At 34.2% G+C, this 13,652-nt stretch overlaps 1 protein-coding gene and 1 pseudogene across 3 annotated transcripts in view; both read left to right on the plus strand.

Moving 5' to 3' along the window:
- The window catches only part of UBR1 (ubiquitin protein ligase E3 component n-recognin 1), a 159,926-nt gene that overhangs the window by 107,373 nt on the left and 38,901 nt on the right, over positions 1-13,652 (plus strand). For both annotated transcript variants that reach the window (XM_081229400.1, XM_081229401.1), the window contains exons 28-33: positions 2,159-2,245; positions 3,200-3,381; positions 7,634-7,839; positions 9,223-9,316; positions 10,085-10,234; positions 13,032-13,129. In XM_081229400.1, coding sequence (XP_081085526.1) covers positions 2,159-2,245; positions 3,200-3,381; positions 7,634-7,839; positions 9,223-9,316; positions 10,085-10,234; positions 13,032-13,129 — 817 coding nt within the window. The remainder of the gene's footprint in view (positions 1-2,158; positions 2,246-3,199; positions 3,382-7,633; positions 7,840-9,222; positions 9,317-10,084; positions 10,235-13,031; positions 13,130-13,652) is intronic.
- Positions 882-1,898, plus strand: LOC308613852 (large ribosomal subunit protein eL32-like; annotated as a pseudogene). Its single transcript has one exon. The product of its transcript is annotated as a large ribosomal subunit protein eL32-like (transcript).

Below are 13,652 nucleotides of genomic sequence, written 5' to 3' on the forward strand. Positions count from 1 at the left end.
AAGAAATCAAAATGACTCCTAATTTGGAGTTTGAACTATTGGGTGGATGGCAGTGCCTTTGGGGAGGAGTGAATGAGGGGTAGGGAGAGAGGTTAAGAATGTTACTTTAATGGAAAATCCTCCAAATGGAAACATGAAGCCAAGGTTATGGAGCTTCTTCTCACTGTATTTATGAAAATATTTTTATGTTATCAGCTAGATATTATTTTGATAATTAGAATATAGGGTAGTTACATCAATTGGGGATCTTTGTACTGATTTGTACTTCAAGCAGTTAGTCCTTTTTATTACTTAATCAGAGACACTCCTTAAACAAGTGTGATATAATTTGATATGTAACTGTAAGATAATGATGTTATCAAGATTTCTCTTGAAGTAGATTTCATGAATATTTACTATTTTTCTTAAACCTACCAATATAATCATTTTAAAATATAAAACAAAAACAAATAAAAGAAGTAAAGTAGATAACTATTCTATAGATTTCACTCATATGTGGAATATTAAATTAGTTAAATTGAATAAATGAACAGATCCAACCAAACAAAATCAAGCATATAGATACAGAGAACAGAATAGTGATTACCAGAGGGAAGGGAGTAGGGGGAGAGTGAAATGGGCTAAGGGGGGTCAACTGTATCATAATGGATGGAAACTAAGTTTTTGGTGGTGTGCATGCTGTAGTGTATAGAGATGTAGAAATACAACATTGTACACATGAAACTTGTATAATGTTATAAACCAATGATACCACAATTTTAAAAAAGTCAATTGAACCATCATTTAGTCCAACATTTATATCCTATGGACCTGGTGTTATAAATTGGAGATCTGGTCCTGAAAGTTCATTTTTCCATTACAATACCGAAGTCCATTGTCAAAATATATAAAAATCACAAATATCTGTTCTTATAAACATTAGATATTTTATCTAAATGGTTAATATAAAGTTTTGTTTTAAGTTTCTTGTGGGAGTTTTTTCCGCATGAGACTGAGGCTCTTTCAAAATATAAATACTACAAGTTTTATGGATGTGCTCTCCTATTTCTGAAATCTTGATGTTGTTAAAAAGAATGAGATAGCTCTTCCTTGGCACTGCCTGCGGAGGTGGCGGCTGTCTCCTACTTGGCATCATGGCCACCCTCATGAAGCCCAAGATTGTCAAAAAGAGGACCAAGAAGTTCATCTAGCACCAGTCAGGCCAGTATGTCAAAATTAAGTGTAACTGGCAGAAACCCAGAGGTATTGACAGTAGGGTGCTCAGAAGATTCAAGGGCCAGATCTTGATGGGAGCAAGAAGAAAACAAAGCACATGCTGCCCAGTGGCTTCCGGAAGTTCCTAGTTCACAACATCGAGGAGCTTGAAGTGCTGCTGTGCAACAAATCATACTCTACTGAGACTGCTCACAATGTCTCCTCCAAGAACTGTAAACCCATTGTGGAGAGAGCAGCCCAGCTGGCCACCAGAGTCAACAATCCTTGTGCCAGGTTGTGCAGTGAAGAAAATGAGTACACAGCTCATGTGCACGTTGTATTTGTGTCAATAAAACCATAAAACTCAGACAAAAAAAGAGTGAGATAGATCTGTATAAGCTGTTTTGCAAACACCTATAAAGATAAATGATGAAGTGAAAAAGGAAAGTAGGAAACAGCATATATATAGTAGGATCGGCTTTTATGAGAATATATGTAAATATAAAGAAATATATATTCTGATTTTTTTCCTGCAAAGAAATACTAATTATCTTTAATTTAGTTGATTTTGGGGAGAGGGACTGGCATCAGGAAGAAAAGGTATCACTTTCCATATTGTATCTTTGTCTTTATATGTCTCTGCACTAAAAATGTTATTTTAAATTAAAAAAAAATTTTTCCATAGCAAAAGCAGAGGTATGCTCACCCCTGCAGACTGATTCAGCTGATTTTTGCTATCTCCAACCTTCTTCTTAGCTGGATTGCTATTTATTATGTATTTGCAGGTATTTCTTGTGTGTGTGTGTGTGTGTGTGTGTGTGTGTGTGTGTATAAATATATTTAAATAGCTTAAGTTTAAGTTAAAGACATTTGGAGACATGATGACAAAATCCGTTGAGTGAATTTTTCTGTTGCTGATCAATCTAACCAAATCTTTTTTAAACATTTCATCTGTTTTTCACAGATGTTTGACACCGTGAAGCGATTAAGAGAAAAATCTTGTTTAATTGTAGCAACTACATCAGGATCAGAATCTATTAAAAATGATGAGGTAATAACATTATAATGATGATGACGTTCATCTCTGTCTTTGAACTTTACTGGTATAAGGGAGCTGCTTCTTTTTGTGAGAAGGAACCTGTTTATTGTAAGGTATATAAGATGTCTACTATTGTTCATTGTGTTTCTGTACCACAGGGATTAGTGGTAGTTGACATACATAGTTATCCAATATAATATATGTATTTCACAAAAGTAGAGGAAATTGACATTCGGTGCAGCGCTGTTGAAAATACCATATTTTATTAATTTTTGAAATATTTTAATGTCTGAAATAAGAATATGTCTTATAATCCATGCCTTCTTATTATTTAATCAGCAGCATTCTTAGTGGAACACAAGATTATGGTGCATCTAAGATTTAATGAAACGCAGTAATGTTTAAGTTATGAATTTCCATAATATAACAAATCAGGTTTTGATGATTCTAATCTCAAAATTATTAGAATATTATTACTTGTGGTTATTAACTATCTTTCCTAAAATTAAACCACCGGACTGAAGTTAAAATAAATAAAAATACACCAGTACATTTCAGTAATGTTGTTAAAGTTCTCATTCTTAGCAATGTGTTTAGTAGTAACTGTTAGACATCATCAAGTTGGCTTTAAATTGATTAAATGTCAGTGGTTAAATGATTGACAAATGATTCAAAATTATTGTTTCATTTAATTTTGTTTCTTAATATACCTGCTTTGAATATACAAAGCAGTTTATTATATATTTAAGATACTTGGCATTTTAAGTTAAAAAAATTTTTTTAGTAAGTTAAATTATTGAAGTAACCAATGGAACAATTAATTGTAAGATGTGATGGAGCCTGTATGTTAATTTTGAGTCATCAGATTGAATCTGAGTTTACTCTACGAAATTTTGCCTGACTGAACAGTATATGTAAATTTTCACAATGGATCTTACCTAATTTTTCTGGTCTTTTAATACCCAGATTACTCATGATAAAGAAAAAGCAGAACGAAAAAGAAAAGCTGAAGCTGCTAGGCTGCATCGCCAGAAGATCATGGCTCAGATGTCCGCCTTACAGAAGAACTTTATTGAAACTCACAAACTCATGTATGACAGTACGTCAGAAATGTCTGGGAAAGAAGACTCCATTATGGAGGAAGAGAGGTAAAATAAAGCAAAACTAAAAATTAGCAACCCAGTTTCTTGTAGGAAAAATTACATGTTCACTTTAAATAATATTTTTTCAAAATATATTTCAAAGTAAGAGAAATTACACTATTTTTAAGCTAGCAAGGGCACAGTGAAGCCTCTTACTGGATGTAATTTTATGTTGATAAACTGTTCAAGTGCACAGTGAAGTTAGTCGGGAACCTTTATGCACAAAAAGGCATGACGATGGAAACAGCAAAGATAGAAATCAGCTCCTGTTATCTTGTACATGCGGACTTCTTTAGGTACACATTTATGTATCAGTTCATATATTCCACATCATTTTTATGAGTTCTGGTAAAAATGCTGCTATTACAGATTGAAAAAAAACCCTTCACTTGAAAAAGATGGTCCACGTTAATTTTTCCTTTTTTCTAAAAAAGAAAGAAGGCAACGCCTATAGTTTTAGTCATGGAGAGCACATTGGAATGGGAATTAGTAAACCTCGTTTTCTGACTATGAGACTATGCTGTGCTCTTGGGGAAATCTGTTAACTTTCTGAGAGTAGTGTTCTGTGGGCTGTTATTTAGATACAGTGAGAAAAGGGAGGAGACAAAATAATGGTTCTTTGAAAAGCATTCCAATTTAAAGTATTGAAAATCCCTTCTATGCTTATTTTTAAAAACAAGCTTTCACTGCTCCTTAAAACAATGTGTTGTGGATACTTTTAGGAAATTGTGCTTCTGCAATAACAGTAGACAGTAAACATTGTACTTTACATAATATGTCTGTAATCCTGAAGCTGAGTATGCTAACAAAGAACCACAAAGAATACTGACTCTATATCTTAAAGATTAAAATTATGATGGTAAACTATCCTGGGATGACAACAGTAATAAAACTAGAAACTAGGGCTTCCCTGTTGGCGCAGTGGTTGAGGGTCTACCTGGCGATGCAGGGGACATGGGTTCGTGCCCCGGTCTGGGAGGATCCCACATGCCGCGGAGCGGCTGGGCCCGTGAGCCATGGCTGCTGAGCCTGCGCGTCCGGAGCCTGTGCTCCGCAATGGGAGAGGCCACAACAGTGAGAGGCCCGTGTACAGAAAAAAAAAACAAAAAAACCCCTAGAAACTAATACAAAACTTTAAACAACAAGCAGAAGTCCCAACCCTCTTGATATTACCTATGAACAATATAACATTTAGAAAGTAATGAACAAGAGACTACTGTATATTTATTCAAACAAGAGGATGTAAGCAGAAATACTCAGAATTAATGGCCCTAGTGCTTTCATAATATATTTTTATTGCCTGATTGATTGTACACATAAAATTGTGTATGTGTTCTCACTGAAAACAATTCACATAACACAGTAAGTCTCCTTTGACCGTCCTCTGCATTTCTGATCTTTCTCCACAGATAACCATTGTGATAATAACTGTGGTTCTAGGTGTCTTTCTATGCATTTGTAAACGTGTACGTGAATAATAATGAGTCTTGTTTTGTGTGTTTTAGTGCTTTTTAAAATTTTACCATCCTTTTTTGTTCTGTGGGTTGCTTTTTCATTCAGTGTCTTTTAAATCTTTTCATGTCAATACAGATAGACCTTTAGTGTAGATTCTACATCATTCTTTATGACTGCTGCATAGTATTCCATAGTATGGATATATATAATATTTTATTTATCAGATTTTGGACATTTAAGTTGTTTTTCCCTTGTTTCCCAATTTTCCCATATTACAAACAACGTGTCAGAACATTTTTGTATGTTCCCCCTTGCACAATCCTGTAAGTACTTCTCAAGGGTGGAATCTAATAAACGAAAGGGCTGGGTCATAATTATTTAAAATTTTAATAGATACTGCCACATTGCCCTCCAAAGTAGTTTCACCAATTTCTACTCCCAGCAGTGTATGAAGAGTTCCTGTTTCTTTCATTCTCACCAATACTTAAAATTATCAGTACTTGAAAATATTTGGTATAATCAAAATTATAAATTTGTGCCCTTCTGAAATTCCCTGATTAGTTAGTACTAGGTTGAGCATCTTTTCTTATAATTATTCACTAGCCTGTTAAATTGTCTTCTGAGAATTGCCTCTTATTATCCTTTGCCCATCTCTATTGGATGCTTTACTTTTATCTTACTGATTTCTAGAAGTCCTTTAAAATTATGGATATTAAAGTTTGTTTCATGTTTCCCATATGTTGTCCCTGTTTATTTAACATTAATTATGAAATTTTAGCCATAGCAAAGTTTTCAGTGTTGATAAAGACAGATTTGTCAGTCTTTTCGAGTTTTAACTTTTTGTATCTTAAGAAGGCTTTTCCTATCCCAGAGTCACAAATATATTCTCTTACGTGTTTTAAAGGTAATTACATTTTTCATTTACATTACATTTACAAATTTACATTTACAAATTACATTTACATTTACATTTAAAATTTTAATTACAGTTATATTAACACATTTTCCTTTTAAAAATCAAATGTTAGAGATAAAGCTCAAGTTCCATTTGAGTACTGGCCCAAATCCTGCACCCCTTTCTGCCCTTCCTCAGAGATACTCTGGTTATAAGTTTTATGTATATCTTATAAGAATTTTTACTGTGCTATTAGATACAAATATATGTAACCATAGAAATTATATAGTGTCATTCAGCCTTTTGTTTTATTTGCATAAATGTTATTATGCATGTATCATTCTTCAGTTTCCCATTTTCATTTAATATTATGTCTTGGAAATCTGTACATGTATGTTCTTACGTATGAAACAAGCTCAGGGACTTCCCTGGTGGTCCAGTAGTTAAGACAACGTGCTTGCAATGAGGTGGCCTGGGTTCAATCCCTGGTCAGGAAACTAGATCCTGCATGCTGCAACTAAGAGCCCGGATGCCGCAACTAAGACCCGGGGCAGCCAAATAAATAAATAAATAATAATTTTTAAAAAAACAAAAAAACCAAGCTTAGCATTCCTCATTCTTGGCATTTGGGCAGCAGTTCTTTCTTATGCCTGATGAATTGCAGGGCATTTAGCATCTCTGGCCCTTCATCCACTGAAGTCCAGTAGTGCCCCCTAGTCCTTATGATAACCAAAAAGTTAACTTTACCCACATGTTGCTGAACGCCTCCTAAAAAGTAGTAAGTACCACACCTAGCTGAGACCCACCTTTTAAAAACTGCATACTATACTGTATTATGTAATTTCATGTATACTGATGATAACCATTTAAGTTATTTCCAGTTTGTTGGATGATATATGATATTTCAGGGAGCTTCTTGCATGGATAGCGAGGCAGTATTACACGGCATGGCCTGTGAAGTCAGATCATCTGGGTTAAATCCCGGCCCGGTTAATTCCTAGATGAATCATTAGATAAGCCTCTTACCATCTCTAGGCCTCAGATTCTTCATCTGAAAAATAGAGATAATAATAGTACCTGCCTTATAGGATTGTTGGAAGGATTAAATGAGGTAACATAACTTAAAGTATTTGAAACAGTGCCTCACATTACAATTAGTGCTTTGTAAGTATTTGCTCTTATTTATTATTGTACACATTGAATACATCTTATGAATTGCTAAATCATTAAGATGTATGTTTTACATTTTAATAGCTACCAAAGTAGAACAGAAACTTAAATGCCTAATAAGAGGGAATGGATAAAACTATTATGGCACATATAGTGAGAGTACTGTGCAGCCATTTAAAAATAATGTTTCTGAAGCAAATTTAATGACATGAGAAAACAGCTAAGATATAAGTGAATAAAGCAGGACACAAACCGTATATGTAATGTGATCTTAATTATGTAAAAAATGTTATAAATAGAAAGCAGACTGGAAGGAAATGTACAAGTCATTATTTCTAGGTTGCGAGAGTATGATGCTTTTTATTTTCTTCTTTATACTTTTCTAGACTTTCCAAAATTTCTTAATAAGTATGTATTACTTTTATAATCAGAAAAAACAGATTCACAGCTTCTTGGTACAGTAAGTTAGCTATAATTATAATATGCATTCTACTTTGTGATCTGCTTTTTCTCTTTTTGCACTTACCAACACAGAATGTATTTTCTAGTAAGCAAATTAACTGATAAAAGTCAGAAAAATCAAGGGGGAAGATTTTAAGCTAATATCGCTAAATATAATTTTTATTTTATTTATTTTTATTCTTAAAGTTCTTGCCCTAAAGTTACTTAAAATCTACCAAAATATAAAGACAAGTGACCAAAACATGTGTCCTCATTTCTGGTCGTTTCTCTTGGTAGCACCCCAGCAGTCAGTGACTACTGTAAAATTGCTTTGGGTCCTAAACGGGGTCCATCTGTTACTGAAAAGGAGGTGCTGACATGCATCCTCTGCCAAGAAGAACAAGAGGTGAAAATAGAAAATAATGCCATGGTATTATCGGCCTGTGTCCAGAAATCCACCGCCTTAACCCAGCACAGGGGAAAACCCATAGAACTCTCAGGGGGTATGTATTGTTTAATAAATGTCTTTTTGAGCATTTCTTTTCATACTTGTGTAATTAGAAAAAATACTATCTGAAAGAAGTTTGGGAGTGAGATTGTATTTAGCCTTATTTGGTCAGATCACATTTTACCCATTTATAAAATGGACGCTAGATTTTTACATGCCATATTGGCTCCTTTGTCTTTTTTTAAAATTTTGGTTAACACATGGCCATGTTGTTCATTCTGTCTCTTTCTATCTATCTCCCTTTCTTTTTGCTGAACCATTTGAAAGTAGGAATTCATGACATTTCATCCCTAAATATTTCCACATGCATTTTCTAAAACTAAAGATAATCTATTATATATCTACCATGCCAGTATAACATTTAAGAAAATTACTAATTCAGTAATATCATCTAATATAAAATCCGTATTTGAATTTCCCCACCTGCCCTCAAAATGTCTTTTTTTAGCTAGACTTTTTTTTCCATTTAGGATTCAGACATGTTTCCTATGTTGCTTATTTTATGTCTGTTTTAATCTAGAATAGTCACTTGCCTTTTATTTTTTTTCATGATAATTTTTTTGAAGAACGCAGGCCAGTTTTCCTGTACAGTGTCTTACATTGTGGATTTGTCTGGTTGTTGCCACGTGGTTAGGTTCTTGTTAAACATTTTCTTGGCTGGAGTACTTAGTAGGTAATATGTTGTAATTCTTATATCACATCAGGAGTTAGCTGCTTTATTTTTTAAATACCCTTGGAATAATAATAATGATAAAAAAGGTTAACATCTAATGAATACCCACCATATGCCAGGCACTGGTTAAGTGCTTTATGTGTATTTACTCACTTAATCTTCATAACAGCCCTGTGATTTAGGTACCAGTATTGGCTCCATTTACAGATGAAGAAACTGAGGCACAGAGAAATTAAGTAACTTGTCAGAAGGCACAAATTATAAATGGTGAAATCAGATTTTGAACCTCATAGTCTGTGCTCTTAGCCAGTAGATTATATTGCCCCTAAATATCCCTTAAAGTTACCCAGTCAAATCACTTTTAAAATACAAAAGTAAACTGTGCTTGAATCATAGAAAATCACTTCAACAACCAAGATAATGCAGCTTAAAGCCTAATGTTAAAATAAAATATACATCAAGAATAGAAGTTGTCATTAATCCATACTAATCACACCTGGAAGTCTAGCTTTATATTTTCCTCTTTTTACTTACTCTTAAGAATATATATACTACTGCCATGATATTGTGACACTTTTATTGGACATTCCTAAGAAAGTTTATGATTAGAATTTTAGACCTGATAACCTCTTTTTTTGTTTGGTTTCTTTTTATGATTGTGGGGCAGATGAATACATACCTCATATTTTTGTCTTTCTGTATCAGAAACCGTGGACCCACTTTTCATGGATTCAGACTTGGCATATGGAACTTACACAGGAAGCTGTGGTCATGTAATGCATGCAGTGTGCTGGCAGAAGTAAGTTGTCCTTCTGACATGTTCTTGAAAGAAGCTAGGAATATTGAAGTTCTCTAAAGGCCACAAAAAGGCATGTTTTCTCGTGTCTTCTTTTTTTCTTATTTGAATAATTGAAGCAGTTTTAATTACTGATTTTGTTTGCATGATACTTATTATAGTATCACCCTTAGAAATTGGTGTGTAAAGTTATCAACTTAAAATCTTCACTGTACTTGCTTTGAACAAACTAATTAGTCTCTTTTGATCAGTATTTGTATAAAAGAAGTAATAATCTTTATAAAAATCTCATTCCCCTCAAAACATAGAGGGAAAAGTACCTTTGAGATAGAATAGGGGACATGAAGTTCTAGTTGTATATCTGGAAGAGATAAAAGTTCAGAAATATAATTCCTGGGAAATAGTTTGTGTAGGGTTTACCTTTTTGGCATCCGATTAAAATACATAATTTTCCTATCATAGCCCTTACTACTTCAGTTGGTCATTGGAAACTGAGGGAGGTAGTATCTGTATTGTATCTCCATGCTGTTGAGGCAGCAGACAAGTTATAATTCAGTAAAACTATTTTAAATTTGTTTCTGCCCTGATGTGTCCTCCAGTTTGCCCCCAAAAGAATGGGCATCCTATTTCTTCTGTCATTATAAGTTGTGTATTTTTGCATGTAGATTCTAAAGATGTTTATTGAGGCAAAAATTCCAGATTTTTTTCACTTGGATTAGAGCAAAGATACATGTGTAGTTTTGAATGGACCTATGTCTTGGAATTTTGCAGGTATTTTGAAGCTGTACAGCAGAGCTCTCAGCAACGCATTCATGTTGACCTTTTTGATTTAGAGAGTGGAGAATATCTTTGCCCTCTTTGCAAGTCTCTGTGCAATACTGTGATCCCCATTATTCCTTTGCAACCTCAAAGGATAAGCAGGTATATTTTAATTTATGTTTTGATTAATTTTTTTAAGTTGTCTTTAATCCTTTCGTTGTGACCGTTTTAATTAGATTACTAGTTTCTTTTTTGCTATTAGTTAATACTTTTTCATTTTATAACTTGTATTCAACTTTAAAAATATGATAAAAGCCCCAATTTTTGGTTTCTAAAGGAACTGGAATATTCATTTACTGAAGTCTACACGTTTTGCCTCTGTCTTCCAACAGCCATTAAAGCAATAGAACTTTGATCTCCATCTTAGCACTCACAGAAGGAAGAAAGTTGCAAAGAAGATCCATTCCTTTCTTATAGTCCTTTGCCAGCATTAGAGTTGCTATTAGGAGTTTGGTTGCCCTGCAGGTCTTTGTATTATTATTTTTATTCTATTTTTCTGAAGATCCAAATGCTGTAGTTGTAGAGACATGAACAAAAGGTTAACTATAAAGGTAAATAAAAACGATAGGTTCATCTATGGATAGTTTTTTAGTGTTTAGAATAAGTTTTTAAACTTTTGTATTCTGACCATCTGTGAATAGAATTTAATAGCAAATTTATTAGTTTTTTATGACAACTAGAACATGTAATTGTATATTTCTTTATTCTAACTATTCTACATGATGATAACAGTACTATTTATTATTATTATTATTTCAGTTTTTTTAACTCAGTGACTTTGTAGTGATAGACCTAAGTTTTTCTAAAGAAAATGATTTTATTGATAAAACACTTTTAACATGTTTTCACAACATAGGAGTTCAAAGGTGGTAGGTTTGGCAATCAGCGTCATTAAGTAGTTGCTCTGTCTCTACTATTCCATGTCATTAGAAAACATAATTTTGAATTGTTTTCTATTTAGTGTATTGGGACATAGAATGTCATCTTTTAGGAAGAAGGTGACATCACAAAGATTTATCTTTTATTTATTTATTTATTTTAATTTTATTTATTTTTTGGCTGTGTTGGGTCTTCGTTGCTGCATATGGGCTTTCTCTAGTTGTGGTGAACGGGGGCTACTTACTCTTCGCTGTGGTGCATGGGCTTCTCACTGCGGTGGCTTCTCTTGTTGCCAGGCACGGGCCCTAGGCGTGCGGGCTTCAGTGGTTGCAATGCATGGGCTCAGTAGTTGTGGCTTACGGGCTCTAGAGCGCAGGCTCAGTAGTTGTGGCTCACAGGCTCAGTTGCTCTGCAGCATGTGGGATCTTCCCGGACCAGGGCTCAGACTGTGTCCCCTGCTTTGGCAGGTGGATTCTTAACCACTGTGCCATCAGGGAAGCCCTCCTTGATATATTTAAGAATAGGCTGCTTCAGGGCAGTCCTTTCTAAAGTTAGACTGATCCTTACAACTAGGTCTCTTCAAACCCTGTGACACTTTTAGTTTGTAGTAACAATTTTGTTACTTAGGATCTGAAATACATAATTATATATAACATTTTTATGTATAGTTGGAATATATTTGCCTCTCTTGTTAGAAAATCAACATGAGTATAACCTAAGATACTAAAGTTAAGAGCATATAAAAAACTTTATCAAAACGAATAACATGCTAGCATTTTTAAAGAAAATTGGCCATAACAAACCAGAGTACACTTTCATTTCTGAGAACTGAAAAAATTCTTAGATCAAATTTGTGCCCAGAAATGTGAATTTTGACACAGTTCATTGTATATTTAACTTCACTTAAAGCTGTCCTTTCAGTAAGCAAATCTCTACTTTATAGTCCTTTTTAATAGTACTGTTTCTGGTCCCCCTTGGTTGTTAATAACAGTTTGGGTCAAGCCCCTGCCCTTATGGAATTTATATTACAGAGAGGAGAGACCAACGGTAAACATAAAAATACAGAGTATTGAGTAGTGAGAAATACAGAGAAAAACTAAATTGGCAGCATAAAGGGCTAGAGACAGACCAGTGCATGAGGTTCTCTCCAGATTGAGTCAGCAGGGAGCTCCTCTCCGAGACGGTGACATTTGGATAGAGACCTGAATGAAGTGAAGGACAAGCAGTGCTACTCTCTGAGAGAAGAGAATGCTAAGCACAGGCAATATCAAGAGCAAAGACCCTGAAGTAGGAGCACATCAGCATGTTGAAGGTGAAGCAAGAAGGCAGCAGGTTCAAGGCACAGGAAGAAGGCAGTATGCTTGGAATGGAGCAAGCAAGGAACCAGATCCTAAAAGGGCTTATGAGCTAAGATTTGAAATTAGAACTGTATTTTATGTGTGATGGAAAACCATTGGAATGTTTTGGATAGGGAAGTGATACAATCTGATTTACATTTTTAAAAGATCTTGCTGGTGGTTGTGTGATGAATATATAGATAATAAAGAAGCACTGCTGTGGAAGCAGGAAGAACAGTCTATTGAAGTAGTCCAGGTGAGGGATAGTGTAACTTGGATTAGGGTAGTAATGATGGAGATAGAAAGAAGTGATCAACTTGGAATACATTTAGAAGATGAAACCTGTAAGACTAGCTGATAGATTAGAATGTGGGGTGTGAAGGAATCAGATATATCAGTGGTGATACCTAGTTTTTGACTTTAGCAGCTAGAATGGTGATTTCATTTACTGACATTTATTACTTCCAGGTGATGGGTGGTATCTTGTTCTTTGTACTTTAAAATTTTTCTTCCCTCCCAAAACTACATTTTTAGACACATGTGTTTCTATGACCTAGGAAGCTAATCTGGAGAAGTTTGACTTTTTCATACAGCCATTTATCCATGGAAAGACCCTACAGATTCAGCTTTTCAGTTTGACTTTGTGCCAATGGCTTTAATAATTTTTAAATATCATTTTTCAGTGAGAATACAGAAGCTCTTGCTCAACTTTTGACCCTGGCACGATGGATACAGACTGTTCTGGCCAGAATAACAGGTTATAATATGAAACATGCTAAAGGTTTGCTTAAAATTGTTTTATATTTAGCTGTGTGAGATTTAAGTGTCAGAGTCTTTATTTTTTTGAAAGTACTTATTGCTCTAAAATATGGTTTGCAGATACAGATTTGTTAAATATTAGGAAATAGAGGTTTTTTTAGGCCAAGGCTAAGTTTGGCTTAAATCACTTTACTCCGTTTAATAATTTTTCATACTATGAGGCAGTATGGACAGTAATTAATCTGGAGTCACAATGCTTGGATTTAAGTCTTAGATCTATCACTTACTATCTGTGTGATCTTGGACAAGTTACTTAACCTCTCTGTGCCTCAGCTTTCTTATTTGCAAAGTGGGAATGATAATAGTACCTATCTCATTGATTGAAGGATTGAGTTATCCTACATAAAGTAGAACAGTGCATGGTACATAGTAAATACTATATAAGTGTTAACTATTATTAATACTGTTAATATGTTGTTATTAATAACAACAAACATTTGGAAATTATTACCCCATTTATATATTCTTCACAATTGAGAGATAAG

The sequence above is a fragment of the Mesoplodon bidens genome (assembly GCF_964165515.1).
Source record: "Mesoplodon bidens genome assembly, chromosome: 3".
Classification (NCBI taxonomy): Eukaryota; Metazoa; Chordata; class Mammalia; order Artiodactyla; family Ziphiidae; genus Mesoplodon; species Mesoplodon bidens.